Genomic DNA, 24,054 nt, shown 5'->3' on the forward strand with positions numbered 1-24,054 from the left:
AACACACATTTGTTTACTACCTTTTTGTACTCCTGGTCATGAGTCAATGTGATGCTTTCTTTCCTTTCCCTTACCCTCACTCTGGCCCCCATAGATAGCAACCACTTTTGAAACTGTGCTAATACGTGCCTGACACTGCAGTGCCCGGATGTGAATACATTATCCTGCTGCTGAATGCTAGATTTTGGTGGACAAGCTTTGTGCTCTGAGCTGTGCTGACACTGTGTAACTCCAAATTACCTAGGCTGGATACCGGTCAGTTCTGATGAGAAGAAAGACTTGTGAAGGGAGCTGCAACTGATGGTGAGAGGAAGCTGCTCTGGTTTTCTCTAATTTTAACCAGCCAGTGTTATGGCCTCTTCAGTTTTCTTGCGGGCTGCTGTTCAAACACAACTAAAAACTGAATACTGTGTTTCTGAACTTACTGATATCCTATCTTATATACCCCTATAATGTCTTGCTATCTTGGAAATTAATTACACTGTGAAAACTCTGCAATTATGTAAGTGTAGGGTCAGAAATTGAACAAATCTGAGTCAAGAAATCCAAAGTGAAGTCTCAAAGTGATGCTGTTATTATCTCAACCCTTTGTGCCCCACGTTGGGCGCCAAAAAGGACTGTTGTGGTTTGAGCCTACTCAGCAGCTAAACGCCACACAGCCGCTCACCCACCCTCCCCCCACTTGGGAATGGGGAGGGGATCGGAGGGGCAAAGGAAGACTCGCGGGTTGAGATAAAAACAGTTTAATAACAGTGACAGAATAACACACTGAGCAGTACCAACAGGTAATGTACAATACAGCTGCTTACCACCCACTGACCGACACCCACCTGCTCCTGGCCAGCAACCCCAAACACAAAGGCCCCACAGCCACACTCCCAAGAAGTGGCAGCCTCTCCTGCCTTTATATAGTGAGCACAAGGTCACATGACATGGACTATCGGCCAATCGGGGCCCAGCCCTTCAGCTGTGCTCCCCCCGCCCCCGCACACAGGTGAGGGCACTCGGACCTGGGGAGCCCCTGGGGTCTCAGTCTGCTGCAGCACTGCTCCAGCTACTAAAACCAACAGGAACTCTATTCCAGCCCGAACCAGGACACTACAGCACTACCTAACTGCCCTACAGCTCTAAGCAGTGCTCAAAACTGAAGGTAGGCAGTGATTTACTTAGAGACTTTTTTTAAGGTAAAAGGCTGTTTTCTGAGTGCCTGTAGGAGCTCAGAGCAAGCTGCTGGTCAGTACTCAGTTGTTTGGTTCTCCCTCCTTTCTGCTGATTTCCTGCAAGCAGGGAGGGTGAGCAGCTCCTTGCTGCCATGCAAAGCAGAGGATCCTGGCTCTCCCGGAGCTGGGGAGTCAAGAGGATCTCGGGACCGCTGCCTTCAGACAGGCAAACTACCGCCAGCCAGTCCACCCTTCTGCCTCCTGCTGCCTTGCCACTCTTTGGCAGAAGTGAAAGAGCTCTCTCCAGTGAGGGAGAGTTTCTCATTCCCTGTAGGCTGCCCGAGGCTTCCCTTTGCAGGAGCAGAGAGGATTCCAACTGGGGACTTCCTGGTTGGTCCCTGTGTTTGCAGCCATAATACCTGTCACGTTGTTTGAGCCAGGTCTGAGATGCAACTGTTGTGAGCTGGCAGGTGTTAGTGTGTACACGCCATCCCCTGCCAAACCGCTGCTCAGTCAGCCATGATAGCGTTGCTTCATGTAATAGGAATCATCTGATCAAGGAATTGCTTGTTTGTTTTGGGGAACTTTTGGCCACGCACTGTGTTTTCTGCCTTAATCCTGGACTATCTTTGTCCTTTGAAGTGGGGTTGATTTGAGTGCTTTATTTTGGCAGCTTCTTCACCTTCATTTTTTCATCACAGCAAGGCCATAGTACTCACCTGGTTTATCATTGCTTTTCTTCTTCTAGTGCCCTCCTTGAGTTGCAGCATTGGAGGAGCTGTTGAAGCACACACCCAGCTCTTTCCCTCAGTTTCCATTAGTACCTCCTGTATGGAGTAAATACCTTCACATATGTTCGCAATTTGATGAAAGAAAACATTATTTTTTTTAGTTTAAAACATAGCTTCCTTGGTAAGGACCTGGGGTTTCAAGAGAGTTGCAGCAGATGAACCTGTGTGGCCCAGGAATGGCATAAGTCATCTAATGGGCTTCTTCTATTGTCAGCATCTACAATGCCATGATTTTTTTGCATCTACACCCAAGGACCATTGTGATTTTGTTGCCCTTTACAGGAGGAGTCATTATGCAGCTTTACTAAGCTTGAACAGGCTGGGCTCACCATGGCCGTGGCCATCTTCTCAGCACTGCCCTTCCTGCTCCTCATAGATTTTGCCCCTTCTTGCTGTGCCAATGAACCTTGAGGTTGTCCTGTGATCATTTGAGCGACGGCTCATCACCAGTTTCTTCCAGGAGCAGAGATCTATGAAGGCTTATTTATGATGGAAATAAACAAGCTTAGTTACCTGTAACTGAAATTCTTCAGCCCTCCAAATATACCGTCTCCAGAGAGGTTTCCCCCCTCTCTCTCTGGCTCCATTTCAAAGTGCAGTCTGGGCCAGGGGCCAGCACATTGATAAAGCATTTAAAATAGTAACCTGTGTAGCTGATTTCGGAGCCCTCTCCTGGCTTTTGGGGGACAGTGCAGCCATTAACAGCAGCGCATCTTTTGGCAGGGTGTTGAGCCATGCACCATGATGTCAGACTTAATACTTTTGGAGGCAGTATATTCAGAAAGTCAAGTTATAAGAAACTTTTGTTGGCTTTCTGCTGTCTGAGTTTTGCCATTCAGTACATCCTTGAGATATGATTGCTTCTTGTTTGCCCCACGTTCCCATGCATTCCTTTGTAATCTTACACTATAAGCATCAGGTAATACTGCTGCCTATTAAGCTCTTTACATTTCTGTATGAATGCAGTTAAATATTTTTTGGTGCTGATTATCTCACAATTTAGAAGGAATTTTTGTGAGCCCAGAAAGCTTTTTACAAAAGTGCAAACTGTGACATTCCAGTGTAACCAGGCAAGCCAGGCAATAGCTTTCATCTGTGACTGTTTTGTAGTGACTTTTTGAGGACCAATGACCACACCTCTGATTTTAACAGGCACTCCTTATTGTGGCTTCTGTTCCCATGCTGTCCCATTTCTTTGTGCAAAAAAAAGTGGCTAAACATCAGCATTTCCATCTGCAGTCAGTTCTGGGCACTTACTGCTCTGAGTCTCCAAACACTGACCAGGATTTACTTGGATGGTGATTCTCAAAGGGAAATAATTCTTATAGCCATCCATCCTTTTACAGATGGTTGAGCAGAAGCAGAGGGAGTTAAGGGAATCCAGCTTAGGTCAGTGTAAATCCAGAATTTAGATCCTCAGAAGTCCTGTTTAGCTGTCACAGCTGTCTCAGAAGCTGGTGTTAGAGTTTCACAGACACCTAGAGGTTTTCTGCTGGAAACGTGTCTTGGCAGGGCTGAGTAGCTGGTGTCTGTCTAGAAGGCATGCTCAGAGCATGCCTGTCTGTCAGGCCCACACACACAGGGCCATGACCTCAGCCTTTTTTCAAGAGGGTATGTGGTGCCTGGGGGATGGACAGCAACCTCAGCTCCCCCCATCTCCCTGGGGAACCATGTCAGCTCCCACTTGCTTGTGCTCTGCCCAGTCAACCTTGATTTCACTGTGTTCATGCAAAGTGAAGCAGCCCTAAAGGGAGCACTGGAAGTACCCCAAGTACAGAGATGGGTCATCTGCTTGGGCTTTCCCACTCTGGAAGGCAGCAGGCTTGACTGCCTCCATTACAGCATGCGATTGAACCTAAATTACCTGCCTCCTGAAGGAGTCCTTTAACCATTTCTCTGTAGTATGAAAGGGGATGAGCATTGCCTTTTCTCTTGTCCTAAGACAGTGTTTTGAAAGAAAGAGCCCTTGTTTGTCTGAAATGCAGCTTGTTTTCTGAAAGACAAGGCATTGGCACGTATGATAGGGGAGGGATTGATGGAGGAAGGTGTCTCCATCCAACCCTCAGGGAGGCGTCTGCTTCCTAACTGAGTTGCATCCCTCTCTCCTCCAAAATTCCCAGAGGGGTTGATCCTGGGGCCAAATTCCTGTGCTACACAGGAAGCCTCTGTTACTAACTCATCATCTTCAGTTTTGCTGTGGGCAGCTTGCTCAGCAGGTCAGGTCCAACACTGTTACGCTCCATGCTCATTAAGGCCACAGCCTGGATGTAACTGCAGCATCTGAGCTCAGGTCAGTGGCGAGTCGATGCCAGTGGCACACTCAGAGCTGCTCTTTCCATATGCGGCTTATTCTTTCCACAAAGAAATATGCCCCTTGAAATGAATGACTGTGGGTAAATCTTTGTAGCAGCTGGAACTGAACTGAGATAGAGGGTTTGACCTACTGCAGTAAAGTGAACAGAGTTTGACTTTATGAAAAGTTCACAACAGAGATATATTACTGATTTCACTGAAAATGAAAGTGCTTTGGCTGAGCTTTTTATCGTAGGGCATAATCTGTACTTATGCAGTGTTTCACTGAATGGTGCTATATGTTACTGATGGAATCAGGCAGGAACTTTGCGTTTCTAATTGGCAGAACCACAGTCTTCAAAGCCACTGTGGTGGGTTTTGGCCTTTTTCCTTCCCTGGTCTCCTTGTGAAGTGTCCTGTGGTCTTGGAACTTAATACTGCAAGCTGGAAGGACTCCAAGGTCAGTTTTGAAGAACTCTTAGTTCTAAAACTCCTATTTTTTTTTAAGGCATAGTCTCACCAACCACTTCCCCAGGACCACTGCCCAGAGTAGATCACATAAGAACGTGTTTTACTGTAGTTAGAACCACTTGACATGAAAGCTTACTAAGGAATACTTATACTAAAAATCACTCAGACAGTCCTCTTGTATTGCCATTTAGATCTATCATTCTGATTGATCACTATGTGGTTGGCTAATATTGAGCCTAATTTAACCCTATACGCTCACACATCCATCTATTCTGTCTATTGTACCTGACATTCTACAAATTACTTACTCATGCAAATGATGACCTAAGGCAACCTTTTATGATATTCGTGTTTAATTATACAAATGGTTTTTGATAAATAAGATTATACATCCTTCCATATGTTTATTCGCTCCTTGATGAAAGCAAAATTCAATTTTCATGCAGATTTGTTGGAGAGTGTGTTTAATAAGTGCTGAGTTTTATGTAGTCTGCAGATCACTCTGGTTTTGGGAAGCTGACAAAATCAGTAGGCATAGTTCATAGAGACGTGTGGTTTTTAATCAGGCCTAATTCAAGCTGCTAAATTTTGAAATCTTGGAACTGAAGCCGTTGCCTTTGTGCTCATGCAATAAAGCAAATGTTGTTATGAAAGTGAATGAGAGGTGCTGACTTAACTATAGATTTCAGTGGGCTTTATTTATATTATGAGTTACTGAAAATGTTGCCAAATGACTGATACATTAATATTTTTAAGAGAAGGATGTTCCTGTAAAATTTTCCTATTTTAAAGAGTAACTAGAGTTTGGCTTGTGCGATTCAGTCAAGGTGAACATAACTTGTGTCACACAGTGTCAGGCTGAATTCATTGGGGGTGCTTGCGTGCATGAAGAAAGTGCATGGAAGGGAGAAATTGGCAGGATTGGATATAAGTATTTTTGGTCAGATGTCTTTGCAAACATCACTGTTGATCGCAGCTTCTCAAGGAGTCCTCTTTGAACAGTGCCACATAAGATAGTGGTGGGGACTCAAAGTTTGGGGATCAGGTATGAAGAAGACACATGAACACAGACTGCCTGAGGCATGAAATCTGCTTATTTTTCCCTAAATGTAGCAGTGGGAAATATTCCACTCGTCTCTTAGAAAGTCACTGGGTCAACACAGGTGCTGGGCGGCAGTGAAGGGACATTTTTCATCGGTATCATTGCACTGTATTTTTCTCAGTGTCAGTACAGTTACAGTAGCATCCTTGGCTAACCATGGATGTTTTATTAGCTCGAGTTCTTTGCTAACAGGCTCTCTGGTTTTGTGTGCTGAAGGTGTGGTCGGTGAACTCAGCGGGCCGGACACCGAGCAGCTGGTCCCGCTGCCAGACGGGCCCTGCCCCTCCCGAGGGCCTGGGAGCTCCCCTCTTCAACACGGTGGCGTCCACAGTGGCTGTGGTGAACATCAGCCCCCCTCTTAAGCCAAATGGTGTGGTCAGTATCTACAGGCTGTTTTCTAATGACACCAGAGGGACTGATGTGGTGGTGAGTATTGTCAACACTGTTTCTGTACTTCTATTTGAGCTTGTATTTTCTAGCTTTAACAATTTAGTTCTTACGAGCTGCTGTGGTTGGTTACAGACTGTCTTCCTCTCCTGCACTCCTGTTGTTAACAGCTCTGCAATGCTCTCTTCTGGCTAAAGCGTCGCCAGCGCTTTCACTCATCTAAATGTGCTTCTCAAGGAACTAACCTCATCATTAAACTCTTCTTGCATGGTAATGTGCTGTAACAATGTGAAGGGAATCAGAAGTATTGTTCAGGGGCAGCTAACTGTCCAAACAAAACAATTCCAGACAGCTACCTCCAGTCTGAATGGTGCAGGTGGAAATTGCAGCCATTAGGAAAGGATTGGGTGCTTTGGATTGCCTATAGATTTGAAGTTCAGAGGAAAGTGCTGTACATGGCCTTCCCTTAAAATCTTTCAAGAAAAATTGGTAAGTATTACAGGGTAAAACAATTAAGAATAGTGCAAGCAGCCAAGCAACTTCTGTGTTTGGTGTCTCAGCCTAGACACTATTAGGTGTCCAGAAATGTCCAGTCTCACCTGCATGACTTTGTCTGAGTTATAAAATAGGGAGATATGGGGAAAGGTTAAGACTGTGGAAGGTGCCTGGAACAGTCACCACCAAACCAGTGCAAAATACTTGAAGACTTTCTGTCTGCGACACTACCTGTTTGTTTTTTACAAGTAAGTAAATATTTGTGTGAGATTTTTCCCTTATTCCATCTTGCTCAGCTTGGAAGTGCTAGGAATACCTTCTCAGGTCATCAGTCCTGCCCGTGAACTTAAGCTGCCTACTGATGGCACATTATGCATTCATTGCTTCCAGTACAATTAGCTGTGTCCATGTCTGATTCAGCCAGTTCACCCTGTTGGTGCCTGCTTGGCCCTCCATTTCCATCCCCTCACACCTGCCATGCTGCTGGCTCATCTGTCTGTGGTATCAAGAAGTACCAAGTTCTTTCCTTTGCTTGCTTGACTATTCCCTTCCTATTTTTTGCTGCACTCTGCTAAACCACATGCTACCAAATAGGATCAGATGTTGTCCCTTGTTGGTGTTTTCTACATATTTTTATTTCTTTGGCTTAAGAAGCTATACACACCAACGACTACAGCAGCGAGGCGAAGTGGCAGTTCCCGTGAGCAGTTTCAGAGCAAGGGCACCGTTTCCTTTGCCAGAACTGCCAGATTTCCCTTGCTGAGCATCAGAGAGTTTCTAACAGGCTCACCCAGCAGCATGGCTCTTTGAATGTAGAGCAGCATCATGTTGGCCCTTGACTTAGAGGTACCTACTAGAGAGCACATTCTCCTGTCTGTGAGTAAACTGACCCACCAGACACATTTGTATCAATCTGTCCAGTGCTGTCTCCTGTATCCATCAATCTGTCCACAAGTCTCCTGTTGAGGAGGCTTGTAAGATACACATGAGTATTTGCTAGCACACTTATCGTGGAACTATTTTCCACATAAATTTCTTTTTGCTTCAGTACTGTTTATCCCAGAGTTTCTCCTTAAAGGTTTTCTGTTTCTCTAATCCTGAGAATTACATTTGCAAGTGGTCACATCTCAACTCAAGATGTCTGTGAGACCACTGATGGCATGGTCTTTTCCTTTGAACAGTGCCCTTTATCTTCATAATGGAAGAAAAATGAACGCAGAGTTCCCAGTACACAACAGCTGCATTAATGTCAGACTTAAAGGACATGCAGAACCTTGTGCCTGTCTTCTTCTGGAGTTAATTCACCTCCATAACTCTTATTTAGTACTTGTGGTGCTTGAAGCTGTGACAAGTTCCCTCTTAATTTTTACAGCTGTCAGAAGGGACTGCTACCCAGCAGACAATACATGGGCTAAAACCTTTTACCACATACTCCATTGGCGTGGAGGCCTGCACCTGTTTCAACTGTTGCAGCAAAGGACCCATGGCCCAAATCACCACACAGCCAGCTCCACCATCAGAGCAGCCCCCCCCGCAGATCCGCACCGTGACCTCCAGGAACGCCTCTTTCCAATGGAGCGCCCCTCAGTCACCCAACGGCATTGTCACCAGGTGGGAGCTGCCACCCAGCCAAACCTGCACACCTTGGCTAGGGGTGGTGGCAGAACAATCTGAGTTGGTATCGCAGGGATGAGAGCATGGGACAGTTGTGGTAGCTGTGCTCCTCCTTCCCTGTGATGGTGGTGTTATCCTCTGTGGCCTGAATACCATCTGGGAGGTGTTTACACGCAACAAGTGCTTTTCTCCTGAGCAGGATTTTGGCAGGGATAAAGGTGGAGAGGGTGAGCCGTTGTGAGTGGAGGAAATTGTCTGGCAGCTGTGGTTGCACAGCCAAAAAGTTGTGAGCTCAACTGGCAGCGAAGAGGCAGCTACATCCTGTAGTTACTTAGGCAAATCCTGATTTGCAGAAGTGAGCAGCAAGGTAACAGACATCAACAGTTTCATTGTGAGTGTGACTTACAGCCACGATGGTTTGTAGGCTTGTAGTTGAGGCCAAAATCTTGTAGAGAAAAATTAGGATCAGTTCCATTTTCTTCTCCAGTAGCCAGACATACAGCAACTAGGATGAAATATATGTTTGGCTGTTATGTTATCAAGGCTCTTGATTGATCAAACATCTCAACTTTCTTCTCAGCTATGAGCTCCATGTGTATGTGGCTTGTCCCGTGAACCTACAGCCAGCAGTGAAGGCTTGCAGTCCTGGCCCAACTGAGGTGAAGTATACAGGAAAAGGACAGAGTGCCAACGTGTCCAACCTGGAGCCTTACACAACTTACAACCTGCGAGTTGTGTCTTACAACTCTGTTGGCAGCAGCGCCTCAGAATGGATTGGTTTCACTACGGAAAAGGAACGTGAGTATGAGAAATGGTTCACCAATCAGCAATGTCCACTTCTGATGCACGGGGCTGCATAGCACCAAATGACTTCTCCACCTCTGTGAAAGATGATGTCCCCAGAAACCTGCTTTTCCGTGTCCCTAATCACTGTGCCTCTGCCACCCATTCATTGAAATTCTGCTCTGGGGCTTGACTGCTCATTCCTTCAAAAATACTTCTTTGCTCATCATCTGATATCACATCCTCTATCTTGGGAGCCTGGAAACCTTATATTTTACTGAAAATGGGCAAAAAACCTACAGAACATAAAATGTTCAAGTATTACCAGAAGGGTGATGTGTAGTAATAAATACACTGCCATAAATAATACCTGGGAAAAGTGGAGATCTTGAAAGAGACCTGGTGATTCTTTTCAGGAGCAATCTTAGTGCCCTAATTTGTGCCACTTCTGCCGGGGCTCATGAGAGTTTTACTTGGATGTCATCTGAATGATCAGATCCTTGTTGACACTGAAGTAAGAATTTGTTTCTAACTCTCTAACCACCACAGGCAGTACTTTAAGGCCATTCGGTGGTCTGCATGGAAATTAAACATGCAGGACCCGTGCCTACAGTCAGAATAGATTTTGCCATCAAAAGTGAATTTGTGGTAGTCTAACATCAGCTTTTATTAAAAAGATCTATAGTGCTGTAGCCAAAGTCATTCCATAACAGATGAGATGGGCATTTCACCTCAGTCTGCCAGGTCAGGGCAAAGAGGATGTTCACTTTCTATCATGTTGTCTCATGTCAGATTTCAAAATCGCCTTTCTAAGAAACCGTTTTGCATCACTTGGTAGTTCTGCCTAGTAATTACTAAAAATGTATATCTGCTACATTCTTAGCTGAAAATTTCAGGTGGAACAGCCCCAAGTTTTCTTTAATATCACCACTGAAATAAAAGAAAAAAGTCCTTATCTCTAAAGCTGTGTTTTATTAAATTGTGAACTAAAAAGCTAGAACATGATAATGAACTTTTAAATAGAGAAAGTTCATAAGGAACTGGTGAGACATACAGAACAGAAATGTTTGAAAGCCATTTTTAAACCCCTGCCCACTAGGTCTGCAGCCCTCTTCTTTCAGTCTTGCTTTTCCTGCCGTGCTGAATCCTTCTCACCAGGTCTCCTGAGGCATTCCAAATGCCTCCTTCCTATTGCCAGGAAGGCTTCCTTTAGTGACAGTGGGCAGCAAAGTGCAGCTGGAGAAACAACCTTTTTATGAACAAACAAGAATATACTGGGCATGTGGCTTAATGGCAAAGCTACGAGAGAGGACCACCTCAACCTTAAATGAAGTCTTGTGTCAGCAAGCTGTTGAGCCCAGCTGCTGAACTATTCCTTCCTGAAGTGTGTTCTGGGTTTCTTTTCTCCCTGACTGCCATCTTCTCTTACTTTTCTGAAACCCCATGTTTTCATGTATGTGCATGTGTTTTCTCCTTGTATCTTCCCTACTCATACACATGTATATGAGAGGGAGTGCATGTGACAGAGAACTTGTATCACACAGAGTCTTTTTCTCTGCACTGTGTAACTCAGTCATGCCTCTTGGCTAAAACTGAGCTTTTTTTCTTCTTTTGCAGCACCTCGGTACATGGCTCCATTCTCCGTTGTCAGCAATTTATCTACCATCCACATAGATTGGAGTCACACTTTTGTACTCAACGGCCGCCTGAAGGAGTACGCGTTAACGGAGAGCGGGCAACGCATCTACAGCGGCTTTGACACAGAGCTGTATTTACCAAGGACATCTGACAAAAGTCAGTTTCAATTTCCTATACCTTTCTCTCTGTGAAAGGCTCTTGAGCTAAATTAATATTATTGTGTGCTAAATTTAAGAAAAACTCTCCATAGCCATCCCAAGCTAAGAGCATGGGAGTGTGATGCAGACACACTGAAGCGCATCGAAGCAGATGCTTGAAACAAGAATCCTTGGAGCTAAGCTTCCTCTTAAACTTTGTATCTTGGCTGGGTGAGACTGCTCGGGCTCATTGCAAGGGTCACGCTTACCCAAATCCTGGAGATGCATTGCAATTCCACACTTCAGGGCTACGCTCCAGGAAATATATGGAAATCTGCAGCTTCAGAAAAGACTGGTGCCTGAATTTTCATTTGAATCAAATTAAGAGAGTAGCTTTTGGAATCAGCCATGTTTTGAAATGGAGTTTCTTTTTAGAAATTTGCACAGTTTAAATTAGAAGGAAACTGTCAACAGGGGAAAAAAAAAAAAAAAAAAAAACACCAAGAAAAATGTTTTCTGTTTTTCTGGCACTGGGTTTTTTGCATGCCAAAGGATTTAATAATTTATTGCTTACCTTCCTGATTACTGCAATGATGCTAATACTTTTCTTTTTTTTTTTTTTTTACTCAAACATTCTTAACATATTTGTATCAGCCGTGAATGGACTATGCGAGATTAAGGGCAAAATAATTAATAAATTGAAAACTTTCAGTTACAAGTCATTGGAAGAGGGAGGATTGAGTGGTAAAAGAGAAACATAATTTGTAGCAACATCATACTGGTGACTACCTATGGTCTGCCATGGGTCATAGTTTAGACGTTCAATATCCACGTATAAGGGATTCTGAGCTGCTGATCTGGGACTCAGGTGGGTTATGATGAGTTATATGCTAGGCCTGCCTTGGCTTTTCTCAGACCTGGCCATCTCTGCTGCTGCATCATGGTGAAAAAGCAACACCTACAGAATTTTTATTTCTCCTGCTGACAGTATTTTCTAACCTTTTTTATTCAGCCTTTTTGTTTCAAGTGACCTGCGTCACTGATGAAGGGAGTGCCATGACACCGGTCATCAAGTACAGCGCTGGAGATGGAGTTGGTAAATATGTGAAGAAATTACCTAGCACCTATTAATTTTATGTACTTGTGGTAGAAATTTTATATGTAGTGCATGCCAGACAGGAGGGCATCTCATTGCAGGATCAGGGGATTCCTTAGGGTATGAGGTATGTAGGTAATGTGCCTTTTTTTTTGCCATGGATGAATTTATGTTCCTTTAAATCATGATTAGCTTCAGATTCTCTCTCCAGATGTGTAAGAGTGTTTTCTTTTATTTTTACATAAATATATTGCTGCAAAAATGTGGTGCTTTTTTCTGCTGAATAAAATCTACTCTCTTCCAAATTTCATTTCCAAATTATCTTGAATGCTAATCCTGTTCTCCCACACTCCTCCTCGGTTTGACAATGAAAATACATATCCTCTCTCCTCCCTGCATCCCACCCACCCAGCAAGGGGCATCTGCCTGCTCCTTTCATATGACTAAAGAGCCAGCCTCAGCAGTTTCACCTGAGATGTGTTCCACTAACCAGGTTACGAGAATGTCATGCATTGTTGTCAGGACCTGGTTTATAACACCTGCTGTTTCCCTTCTGTCCACAAGGCCTTTGCCTGTTTTATGGAAGTGAGGCAGTTTGGTGTGGTGACATGCCAGTCACATGTTGTCCATTGAGTAGTAGATGCCTACCAGTAAAAAGTTTCAGTTTTTTTAAGTCCTTAGTTGTCTGGGAAGCAAAGCTAAGCGCAAATCGTTTCTAACTGACATATTGGTTTTATTTAAATTATTTATTTTTTGAGTTGCATCTTGTTCAGCTGCTTAAAATAGATGGGCCTTGTCTTTGCAGTTACTCTTTATTCTGCATTTCCCTTATATCCGTTTTCATGATCTCACTCCATCCTGCAGAATTTCAGGCAAGGCTGCTGTAAAGGCATTAGAAAATGTTCCCAGTTGCTCTACATCCATCACCTTCCACACTCTGCTTCTTTGTTCATTTGATGGCTGCTTGTAGCCAGAATCTGCTGGAAATTGAGCACCACAGACAACTTGCAGAAGAGACTTGAAAACAGAGGTGATGGAAATTCTTTAGCCAAGAGGCTAGATACACATGTAGAATCACAAATAACCAGGAAATCCTGTCACTGAGATTTCTTACGCTTGTGTTGAGCAAAGCCAACCAAGTGGCTGTTTTTTTTTCTAACAGGTGGGGGGATGAAGAATAAAATGTTTCATGTTGTTTGCTTTTGTATTAATTTATCACTCCTTTCAGTTAAGTCTTCCTCCCTCTGTCTTTTTAACTGCACAGGCCTGCCACTACACGGTGCTGGAGAGAATGTCCTCTGCCTGTACCACTCTGAAATTACTGTAGTCATTTCCACTCTTCAAGGTTACTTGGAGAACCCTTTTTTCCTCACATTCCACCTCCACCGCCTCCTTTCTCAAGAGCTGTTGATGCAGTGGTGATTTCCAGCCTAAGCAGCAATGCCAGAACTTTAAGCAGGGTCTCTTGAGGGTAGTAAGCGTTTTATTATAGCCCGCTAGCATATTGAACCATTATGCCACCTTGAACATAAGTGCAAATAAGCACATGACGACAAAAATTACTTAAATTTCTGCCTAATTTATTAGCAAGGAAAGGGATAGCATATTGTTAAACGCTTTCTGAAATAACATTCCCTTTCTCCCCTAATCCCTCTTGATTTTTACAGGTCTGATCTTGACAACACCTGGAGAGAAGGACAAAGCAGAGTCCAAACGTGCAAAATTCTACAATGAGCTGTGGTTTGCAGTGTTGATGGTAGTTCTCAGTTTGATCCTCTTGGCTATTATTCTCTCATTAATTCTTCAAAAGAAAGTCCACAAGCAACCCTATGCACGAGACAGACCTCCTTTAGTTCCACTCCAGAAAAGAACATCACCAATGAGTGTGTATTCATCGGGTGAAATCCATCCGGTACGTTTGGTAAAATGCAATGTTGTGTATACATCATGTTATACTTTTTTTTTGTGCCACCGCACCCCATCTCCACCCCCCCCCCCCCAACACACACACAGTTTTTCTTCCTCCTTACACCATTTTGTGCCACTCTTGGTTATCACATGAAGGCTGTTCAGTGTACAAAAAGGGCTATCTGGTGTACCTATGCAGGCACAGACAGTCAAGCTAGAGGTGCTTAGTCCAAAAGGAGCCCTATGGCACCTAGTCTGCAGGCCTTGAAATGCTTCTGATGCCTAAGATAAACTTTGGATCTGGAGTCACAGAAAATGCAAAGCCACTGATGTCACCTGATGTTAGCTGACATCTGCAATAGAGCTGAAAAGGCCTTGGCATGCTGTGAGAAGGTAGGGGATAAAATGTGTTTTTCAGAGGAACCGTTCATGTGTTCCTAACTATCTGTTGTGGATGGCTAACCAGGATCAATCTGACAGTCTGTGTCAGGTATCCATGAAATGTGCCTGCAAAAAGCAGAACTTTGGGAGAGCCTCTATTTCTTTCTAGTATCCACCCAGCTGTAATGCTTTAGGGCAGGATGCATGCCCAGAAGGTTTGGGGAAGAGTGAGTGTAACCAGGGAAAAGCTAGGGACCTTCACAAAATCTACATGTGCATCTGTGCACATAGAGCCAGTGGAACCACCAGAGAGGTGGGAGGAGGACTGCTGGGGAGTGATGAAGTGGAAGAATTTGTATCATTTTTATTATGACAAGTTATAATTCTGTAAAAAAAAAAAAATTATAAAGAACATGTTCTACCATGTAGCAGAGTAGTAGTGCTATCCTACCCTTTGAGGAAAAGCAAGACAAAAGGAACATGGCAAGTGTTACGAGACTGAGAATGGAGCAGCAGTGCCTTCCATTTCTGTGCTTATTCCCAGGCACAGGCCGTGAGATGATTCTTCTTGTCACTTCTCAGCATCTTTTTCCTGTGAGCGCCATCAAGGATAGTGACTCCTGCATCCTTCACGCATTCTGTTCCTTCTTGTCTCAGTGCCAAGAAGCTGCATCTGTGCCTCAACAAAGGAGCTCTTGGAAACAATGGGATTTCCAGTGTGCCCCTTCCCCTGGCAAAGGCTAAGAGCATAAGAAACTTCTTTTTTTTTGGTCTCATGGTTTTGATTCCTTCTCTACAGTCTGTCATGTCGCCTTGTTCCTCTTGACTTTAAAATGTCTTTGCTGTTGGCGTGCCTGCACAATTCCTTTCCATGTTCCTCCCCTTATTTTCCTTTTTTTTCTTCTTCCAGAAGCTCATGGACTTAGTAGAAAGGAAGATTATACAGTGCATCAGTTGAAGGACGTGATCTGAGAAGTTAGGATAGAGCTACTACAAAGTGGCAAAATCAGTTGTGTTTTATAATTGTTAGTGAGGTCATGTGGCAAGCAATGCTGGCTGCCCACATGCTACTTGATGACCAGTTAAAAGTTAAATAGTGCCTCAGCTTTGCCTGTTCCCCCGCTCCCCCACACCCTGCTCCATTGCTCCCCTTCACAGAGCTGCAGCTAATTCACACCCTCCCTGAGGAACAGACAGCACCCGCATTGCACCTTGCCCTGCCCTAATGCTTTTCCTCCCTCTCTTTAATCTCAGTTTGAGACCATTGCTGACACGTCTGATTCATCAAGCAGTGTCACTCTCAAAAGTTACACAACGCACTTTGAGGTAGAGTCCTTAGCTTGCAGAGGTGCAAGATGTGTGATGTGCCAGATGACCCAAAGAGCATGCACAAAGGCATCTTACATTGCGTGTGTCTCCTGGTGGGTGAATGTCTTTTCCCTGGTCATGATAACTGAAAAAGGAAGCCTGCTAACATCCCCTTGCTGTGCAAGTCTGGGCTATCATTCTGGTAGTCCTAAAGCTTTGGACCTCTGCCTGTTGGCTACTTTTTAAAAAAAAATGATGGTGAGGAAAAAAAAAAATGATCAGGGAACATCTTGTTTTACAGGGTTGGGTTTGTTTTTTTTTTTCCTTTTTAATGTTATGATTATCCTACAATGGGGAAAGGTCCATTTTTATTTTTTCTTAATTAGCTTCCATTTATAACTGTGCATGATTTTTGAAGCATGGGTTTCTCTGTTCTCTTCCACTTCTGCTTTGGTTTTGTTCAGATAAAGTGTTTGAGACCATGCCCTTTATTTCTGACTTACTAGTTTGTGTCTTCCACGTAGGGGCTGTCAGATACGAAAATTCCAGGAGTTGGTTCTCCCACAAGCAACCGCTTTGTCCATATCGCATCTGGGGCAAGAAGACCAAGTCAGAGCCAGCTAAATCGCACATATTCCCAAGCCTCTCTTCACCGTAGTGTCAGCCAGCTGCTTGACCTGTATGACAAAAAGTCTCTTGTTGACGACTCACCTTGGGATGCCATTATGCGCAATCATCGCACTACTGGCCGTGGCTTGGTAAGGACACCTGTTCCTCTGTGACACTGTTGTGCATCAGCTGTTAGCGATTTTGGCTCGGCCCTGGCCAGAGGTGGGTCTGACTTGGAGCCTGGGGAGCTCCTGGGAAGCTTCTCACAGGGGCCACTGCTGTAGCCCACTCCCATGTTATGACAAACCCCGCCACAGAAATCCAGCATAGGGGGGCAGGTGGAGTATCTGTCTTTTAATATAGGGGAGGGCAGCCAACATGGACCTGAACATACAGCTATAAGAAGTTATGATTCTCAAGTCAAGGGCAGTGGCAACTTCACTTTGTCACCAGAAAACAGGCTTTGTAACTTCCAACCCACCCACCCCACCCCCAGCATCCACCCTCCCTTGAAAAAAAAAGTGCAGGATGAGGCTCAGGGCCCAGCAAGACGTGTTTGCTCTCATAAAAAGTTGACCAGTTCCTAAAAAGGGGGATAGATGGGGGTGAAGGGCATATTAGGTAGTAACAAAGTTAGATGGAGTGTAAAGTTATCATTGAGTGGATCGTGTCCAAAATGCAAAGTGAACTGGAGGATGATCTGGCACATAAATCCAGGAAGCTTCCTTAGGCTTTCACCTCCAGTACACCAAACAGTAGAAGGGCTGGCACACGGGGGCATGCCACAGTACAGGGGTGCTGCTGCCATCCCTGCTTAGACCATAGCAGCAGGACCAAGGAAGCTGATAAGGCTTAAGAAAGAAGATAGTGATACTTCGCGCTAGGCAAACCCCCTCCAGGTACAGGTTAACCTGCCAGCCTGCTGCACCCTGTGGCTCACAGACTTCCTGAGTCAGCAGTATGGTGACAGCCTTCATTTTCTCAGCGATATCAATCAATCACCTTCATTTTAACTCCCCGGGGACTAACAGCCCACCCACACCCAGGTTGTACCTCTGTGTGCGATCATTAGCCAAAAGAACAGCCTCCCACTGCTAAGAGAGGAAGCTCTTGCCCTATCTGCTTATCTTGTGGTACGTCATGATTTGGTTCAGTTGCAAACCGCCTCACAGGTGCTGGATGTTGGTATATTAGAACTAGCTTACAGACCAGTCCAGTAAGTTTTGGCACTGGTAGGAGCAGGAGAACAAAACCTTCCTCTTGCTTTTGGTGACAACGCTGACAGCATGAGCTCAGCTGCTTTTTAAAATCAGCAGCTATATATATACAAAGCTGGGCTCTTCCGTCTGCCCTCTGTACATTCCTTTACATTTCCCTGAGCTTAACTGTCTCTGCTCCTGTGTTGCTCAGCTCCTCTCTTGCAAACAAACCTCTCGCAATGCTTTTCACTCCGCTCTTCCCTTTACTGCAGTCAGTGGCTTAGGGCTGTCAGCAAGTTTTGTTCACCCTTTGTCCATCTTGCAAATTAATATACCGAATGGTTGAAGTGGCCCAGGACACACATCTGCAGTAACAGCTGATCTTTATCCTGTGAAAACAGTTTCTTTCTTTTATACTTTCACCTCTCTTCTCTGCATCAATGCATTAGCGTAAGAGCAGTTGGAAGAAGTGCAGACCCTCCTTTAGAAGTTTGAAGAACAAAATACTACCTAAATCACAGGTGACAGGGTTGTCATACAAAACAAAAATGTAAACATGTATTCTTTTTCTTCTCATCTCTCCAAGTTCCCCATCACACTGCAACAAAACCACTATTTGATTTACCATTTGTCAGATACATATACTAATATTTTTTTAACTTATTGCTTACTGTGAAAATCTAGTTGGTTTGGAATCAGGTGCCTGAATGCTTTAGCTTCTTACCTCATGCTGAGAAGAATAGGAAAACATGTAGAGAGGTAGAAATGCACTTATTTATCTGACTATTTTAGAACCATTTTTTTAGCGCGTAGGAAGAAAGATAAATGAAGGAATCCCCTTTAGTCTGGTACAGCTTTGTCTTACATCCTGTTGGTTTTTTTTTCCTCCCCTCCTAACAGTATGTAGATGAAGAAGATCTTGTCAATGCCATCAAAGGCTTCAGCACAGTCACCAAGGAACACACCACATTCACCGACACCCACCTCTGAAGAACACAACCACCTTCTCTAGAAAATGGAAAGTGGGTAACTTGCCAAAAGCAGCTTGCATGGCCTTTGGGGGGCAGAGAGGGCTCCTGTTTCCCCACCCCATACCCACTAATTAAAAGATAAAACTGTTTGTTGGGAGGGGAGGTGGTGGGGGTAACTCGTCCTTTTTTTCACCATCTCTTTAACTGTATAGTAAAAAATGTGTGTTAGCACTGACACCTCGGAAAGGTAAGAGAACAGTTTGAAAATCCCCACATCATACAGTACTAGAAGACTGAGGCTCTTACCTTTGTCTCTCATCCAGCTTTCACAGTTGAGGAGGATTGTGGGGGTGGGAGGGGGGGCAACATCTTTGGCAAGGAAAAGTCTTTTACCTATCCAAAAACCAGCCTGTGGTTAAAAGGGGCCTTTGTGGCAGGACAGCCATGTCTCTTCCTGGCCTGACAAAGCTCCACCACACAATTGTGTTCATGCACAGGTGAATAAACAGCAAATGAAGGAATTCTTCTGGAGTTGCTTTAACCTTTGCATTCTCTCCCTCCCTCTTCCCCACCCTCTCAGCTCAAGTTTTTTTTAAAAAAAAAAAAAAAAAAAAAAAAAAAAAAAAAAACCAAAAAGCTCTTAATTAATGCTTAACTCCAAGCATGCTTTTTCAGAGGTAGAAAACCTTCTAATCCACTCGTTATTAAACACTTACTGTCACAGCCTTCCCTTTTGCTTCTGTATTACTAATCTACAGGCAATAAAAATTTGTTCACCACCCACAGTAAACTAGGAGCAGACAGCAAGCAGCCAGTGCAACACAGGTAGGAAATATCATGTCAAGGCACTTGTAATTGAGAATTATTATACCATGACAGTAAACCTACTCCCATATTCATCTCTGTCCTTTTTCCAGAGAAAGTGACAAGGGAACCCTCAAGAGACTGCCAGTTCTGTGCATTCTTCCAAGCATATTTTTATGCATGCTCTCAGTCGCAATCAGCAAAACCCATCAGCTGATACCACACATTCTCAGAAGGCACAAGCAAAACTCCTCTGGCAATTTATTTGGACTAAGAGGCAAAATAATATGCTATTTTGAATAGCTTCCTCCTTAACCTGCACAAAACATTTCAGATTTCAGGCAGCAGCATGCAGAGCAAGGATCCCATTCATAAAACAAGACTACAGAGGCAGCCCCGTGAATTAGGTAAAATCCAGTTAAGACAGCAGCAGCTCTGCAGAGCAATGTGTGGCTGTGTCTAAAAGGCATCTTCCACTGAGCAACCAAGCATTCCTTTAGCACCCTCCCTTCCCCCACAACAAAAACAATCACAACATATCACATGCCTGACCACGTTTACGCAAGAATGCACAATAATATTTTGGACCAAGTACCGTACTACATTTTTGAGTATTACATAAAGCCACACATTGATGTGGACAACTCTTCAAAGGTTTGGCAGCAGCCAGGTACCTTCTTATAACCTTACAATTTTCATTCTGGCTATCAGAACAAAGTCCCATTCAAGAAACAACCCACAACACGTAATGTTACGCCTGCTGCCAGCCAAAGGGCACTTGCACCTCAGTTCTGTCACCAGTCACATTTTCACAAGCCATAGTCTTGGCAGGACGAGTCATTCTTCCGGTGACGTGGTGAAGCAGCTGTCTTTGTAGGCGATGGAGAAGCCGCAGCAGGTAACTCAGGCCCACCTTCAGCAAGGACTGGTGCAGAGGCCAGAAGAGGCACTTTCTTCCTTGCCAGGAAACCAGTTCCTTCAAACCCCATTTTCTTTTTACTTTCTGCTTTGGCTTCACTCTCCTCTTCCGGGCCCCTTCTTTTGAGATCCAGAGAGCTTTCTGGCGGACGGTGAACCTCTGGACTGCAACACCCACCTGCATCTGTCACGCCTGTGCCTCGTGCTTCAAGTGCTGTTGTCAGGACTGCATTCCTCTCAGCAGCACTGCCCTCAGCCGTTGCTTTCCTCACCTCTGTCTGGCTTGAATTCCCATTTGCAGCAGCTGCTTTTTCTGTTGGACTTTTGCTGGATAAGTTAAAAGCCTGGAAGTCCCGGTAACTGTGAAAGCTCTCTGTTCGCCTTGCTCTTGCCAATAAGGGGCTTTCTCTGTATGGCCGCACAGAACCATATGTGGCTGTTTCATGGATTGTTTCATGGTGCTGCAATTGGAGGCTTCAAAAAAGAAAAACAACCAGGGATGAGAAGAGCAGATGTTCAGCTGAGAATAGCAGCCAGTTCTTCTGCACACCCCGCTCCCACTCACCACTGCAACTCCCACTGAACTAGCACTATACTCATCACAACCCCCACACAAGGGCTTCCAGATCATTCACTCCAGATTCTCTTATGATACTTTAATTTGCACACATACAAACCAACAGAAATTAAGGACTCTGCGTGTGTGTGTGTAGTTCAAGACACTTAGGGCATGGAATCAGGGGCTCTGCTACAGCATCCAGGGCACCAAACCCCTCTCTGCCTTTTACCGAAGGGTAAAACCTTCGGTGTCTGCAGCCAGTGCCACCCTGGGTGACTTACCTGGAATTCGATTCCCGAAGCCGGTTTGGCTGAACAACTGAGGTGGCAGGACTGATGTTGGGTGTGGCACAGCGAGACGTACTCAAGTCGCACTGGTCAAGCAACTTGAGCAGCTCTTCCTCTGTGGGGCCACCAACATCTGAAAGAGACAGCTCTTAGTGCCCAAGTCCATGTACTGTAGTCATGCATATGTGAGGACAGAAAAAGAACCACACCACAGTCCTGTTATAACACAACTTACCTTTGTCTTCACTCTTATTAACCATGTCCATAGCCGTGGTCAGGTCCCACATCTGGATGCTGCCATTGGAGTGGCCAGTGAAGAGGTAGCGGCGTGGCCGGGAGCCCATTCTGCTGGATCCTTCACATTCCCGCACAGTAAATGATGAGATGGTAGTGCAGTCAACTGCCTGGATCTCACAGATCCTGCAGGAAGAGAAAGCACGAGTTACCAAAACAATTGCACCTGGCAGAGTTTGGCCAGTAAAGTCAGTACTGTTTTGATTTTCTGAGAAGGCATCAGACCTTTTTTCCAGATGAAATCCCTTCCCCTGCATGACTGGCATGCTGCTCAGCTTCAGACAGTACCTTCCCCCCGAGTCCCTCTGCAATCCTACAACTTGTTTATTTTTATTAGGGAACCCCCACATGTTTGCTGTCCATTTTCAGTCTGCAACGATTAGAAGCCTAAGGCTCTCGCAAGGATGGCGGCAACTAGCCCCTCCATATGCCAGACACTCTAGGAAACCAACCTGCAGAAACAGCACATAAAAGATACGCAAAAAAATCCAAGGATGATAAATCCAGGGTTATCTACACAGATAATTTTTGTCCTATGACAACTACAGTATCACTTGACATGGAAGATATCCATTGCTTTTCTTCCTTTATTTCAGAAACTTATGTGGGGAGTGAGAGGAAAAGGACTCGCAAAAATAAGCAGCTAGGCCAGACTCCATACCAGAATCTCACATACTCTGGGTAATTTGTTTTACTGGCCCCTTGTATTGAGATTTTTACCCAGGAAGTGCCAAAATAAGTCATCTATTAAAACTCTCAACTATATATGAATCTAGCCTGAAAAAAGAGGGGACCAAAAAAAAAAAAAAAGGTACGTCAGTAATCCTCAATTAAGACTCCAATTCAGACACTGATAATGTTAAATCACCAGTGTTTTCAGACAGATTCAAAGCTATTAGGCAAGAGATGCAAGAATAATAAGCATAGAACTGAGATGCACCATCTTTTCTGATCTCTTGCCATCTTCCTAGCCTAACAGTAAGAAAAGCAGCTATGGTGGTTTGTCAACTTTTTACTACATTGGCAGCAATGTAGTAGAATATTATGAAGTCAAGCCTAGAGTACATAATTGTATAGCTGACTAGAAGACAGTCTCTTAGTTGTAAAGGTTCTTGTGTCCTCGAAGACAAGTGCAAAGTAAGAGAGAAACTGCTTCCCCGTCTACCTTTGTGAGTAGCATAATCCCTGCCACCAGCAACTTCAGCATTAGTTTTGAAATTTAATGTTAGCATGGTACCACAGCCGAGCATTACAGATTCTGCAGAGACACACAAATGTTTGTTTTGTGAGCTCAGCACGCAAGCCATCATGAAGTGAGTCTCTGATACCACATTTTTCAAAATGCCATTTGGCTTCTGTGTTACAGTAGGTCATTAGTAACAGAACTGTACTTAACACAAAAACTAGAGGTCAGCCAGAGCTGCCAAGCACATTAGAAGCTCGCTAAGTGCTACTGCGTGAGTCCCCAAGGGATGGATGGGAGACCCCACCACCTGAACAGTCCTGCTCCTTTCCTACATAAAACCCTAATCAGGAAGGTACCTTTTCCCAGTTGAAGACAGCCTTACAAACAGCTTATTAGTGATGGGAACAACTTTTTGGATAAACACCTGTTGATCATCACGTTCACCAAAGGGTCCTAGAAGAAAAAAAAAAAAAAAAAAAAAAAAAAAGATTATCACTTTTTTGGTTTGTTTCAATTCCCTCACCCTCTTCCCCACAGAGTCCCAAAGACCCAAACTTGTATTAGTATGACCACTGCAATTTTAAGCATCGGGACCAGGCAACCAAAGATGAACAGTAGCTAGAAAAAGCCATCCAATAGTTACAAGCCTCTACAAACACAAATCTTTTTGATTCTTTTGTTTTAAAGGAGACCCATTTTTGAGTTTCCTGAATGTTCCTGGAAGAATTACTATGTCAGTACAGACCCTACATTAGGCCTCTCTAATAACAAGTACTTTCTTATTTTGCAGCTCCCAGATGTCTAAAGGCTTAATCAGATTTCTTGCCATAGTAGTGACCCCACCCTGTGTTCATGGGGCACCCTATTCATCAAAGGTTCCTTTGCAAGGCTCGGACCACAGATGAATCTAGATTACCTCTCTACCCCCGTTTACCGACGTGCATTCCTTCAGTATCTTGCTATAGCAATGTGCTAGCACCATTTGCCTCTGCAGTTTCAAGGCTTCCATAAACTTTGCCACAACTTCAAATTCATTTAAGACCTTTTCACATGTGCATCATTTAACCCCAACTGAGCAGTGAACTGGAATTTGCAGTAGACCCAAACCTCGCTATGCTCATCTGCTTTAATACAGTCTCCTGTGCTTTCTGTCATCCTCGTTAAAGCAAAGGTGAAATGCTACATCAGTTTTCTCAAGGAAGAGCTATAGTATCTGTGTTCAAAAGTTTTTCCTCACCTTCAAAGTAAGCCCTTTAAGATTACTCACTCTATAGAATAGTGAGTGTTTCCACTTGAATCTTACAGATCCCTGCCATCTTTTCAATGGGAGAGCAGTATATAAGAGTTTACACTCGTCAGCTGACTTGCATGTTATAGGGTTGAAGGTCTGTTAAACCTTTATGAAACCAGTGAATGTACGGGCTCAGCACGGCGCAATCGAGAGACATCCTACCAATGTCATTTCCAGAACAGTAACTGCCATGACTCTCTGATTCCTCCAGGGATAAGATCTTGAATGATGCAAGAGGTGTTGAGCCTGGCTGAGTTGAAATCATGCCCCGGAACCGAGTCACAGTCCATGTCCGTACATGGTTGTTATCAGCACAAACTAGAAAGAAAAATATGTACAATAACATTTATGAGGGATAACAAAACTTTTGAGA

The 24,054-nt window shown here is 44.2% G+C and overlaps 2 protein-coding genes across 10 annotated transcripts in view; one reads left to right on the forward strand and one right to left on the reverse strand.

Annotated features, from left to right (window-relative positions):
- The window catches only part of USH2A (usherin), a 428,153-nt gene that overhangs the window by 397,483 nt on the left and 6,616 nt on the right, over positions 1-24,054 (forward strand). For 8 of the 9 annotated variants that reach the window (XM_042789369.1, XM_042789365.1, XM_042789372.1 and 5 more), the window contains 9 exons: positions 6,033-6,242; positions 8,071-8,309; positions 8,893-9,110; positions 10,713-10,889; positions 11,883-11,966; positions 13,634-13,878; positions 15,510-15,581; positions 16,088-16,321; positions 18,272-18,393. In XM_042789369.1, coding sequence (XP_042645303.1) covers positions 6,033-6,242; positions 8,071-8,309; positions 8,893-9,110; positions 10,713-10,889; positions 11,883-11,966; positions 13,634-13,878; positions 15,510-15,581; positions 16,088-16,321; positions 18,272-18,361 — 1,569 coding nt within the window. In that variant the 3' untranslated portion in view covers positions 18,362-18,393. The remainder of the gene's footprint in view (positions 1-6,032; positions 6,243-8,070; positions 8,310-8,892; positions 9,111-10,712; positions 10,890-11,882; positions 11,967-13,633; positions 13,879-15,509; positions 15,582-16,087; positions 16,322-18,271; positions 18,394-24,054) is intronic. The other variant, XM_042789371.1, reaches the window with a different exon arrangement.
- KCTD3 (potassium channel tetramerization domain containing 3) overlaps positions 19,373-24,054 on the reverse strand; it is a 28,140-nt gene continuing 23,458 nt past the window's right edge. Inside the window, exons 14-18 of the mRNA XM_042789374.1 lie at positions 23,844-23,999; positions 22,747-22,843; positions 21,146-21,330; positions 20,905-21,043; positions 19,373-20,538 (exon numbers count right to left, since the gene is read on the reverse strand). Coding sequence (XP_042645308.1) covers positions 19,956-20,538; positions 20,905-21,043; positions 21,146-21,330; positions 22,747-22,843; positions 23,844-23,999 — 1,160 coding nt within the window. The 3' untranslated portion in view covers positions 19,373-19,955. The remainder of the gene's footprint in view (positions 20,539-20,904; positions 21,044-21,145; positions 21,331-22,746; positions 22,844-23,843; positions 24,000-24,054) is intronic.

This window comes from Tyto alba, unplaced genomic scaffold, assembly GCF_018691265.1.
Source record: "Tyto alba isolate M040663 unplaced genomic scaffold, T.alba_DEE_v4.0 Super-Scaffold_16, whole genome shotgun sequence".
NCBI lineage: Eukaryota > Metazoa > Chordata > Aves > Strigiformes > Tytonidae > Tyto > Tyto alba.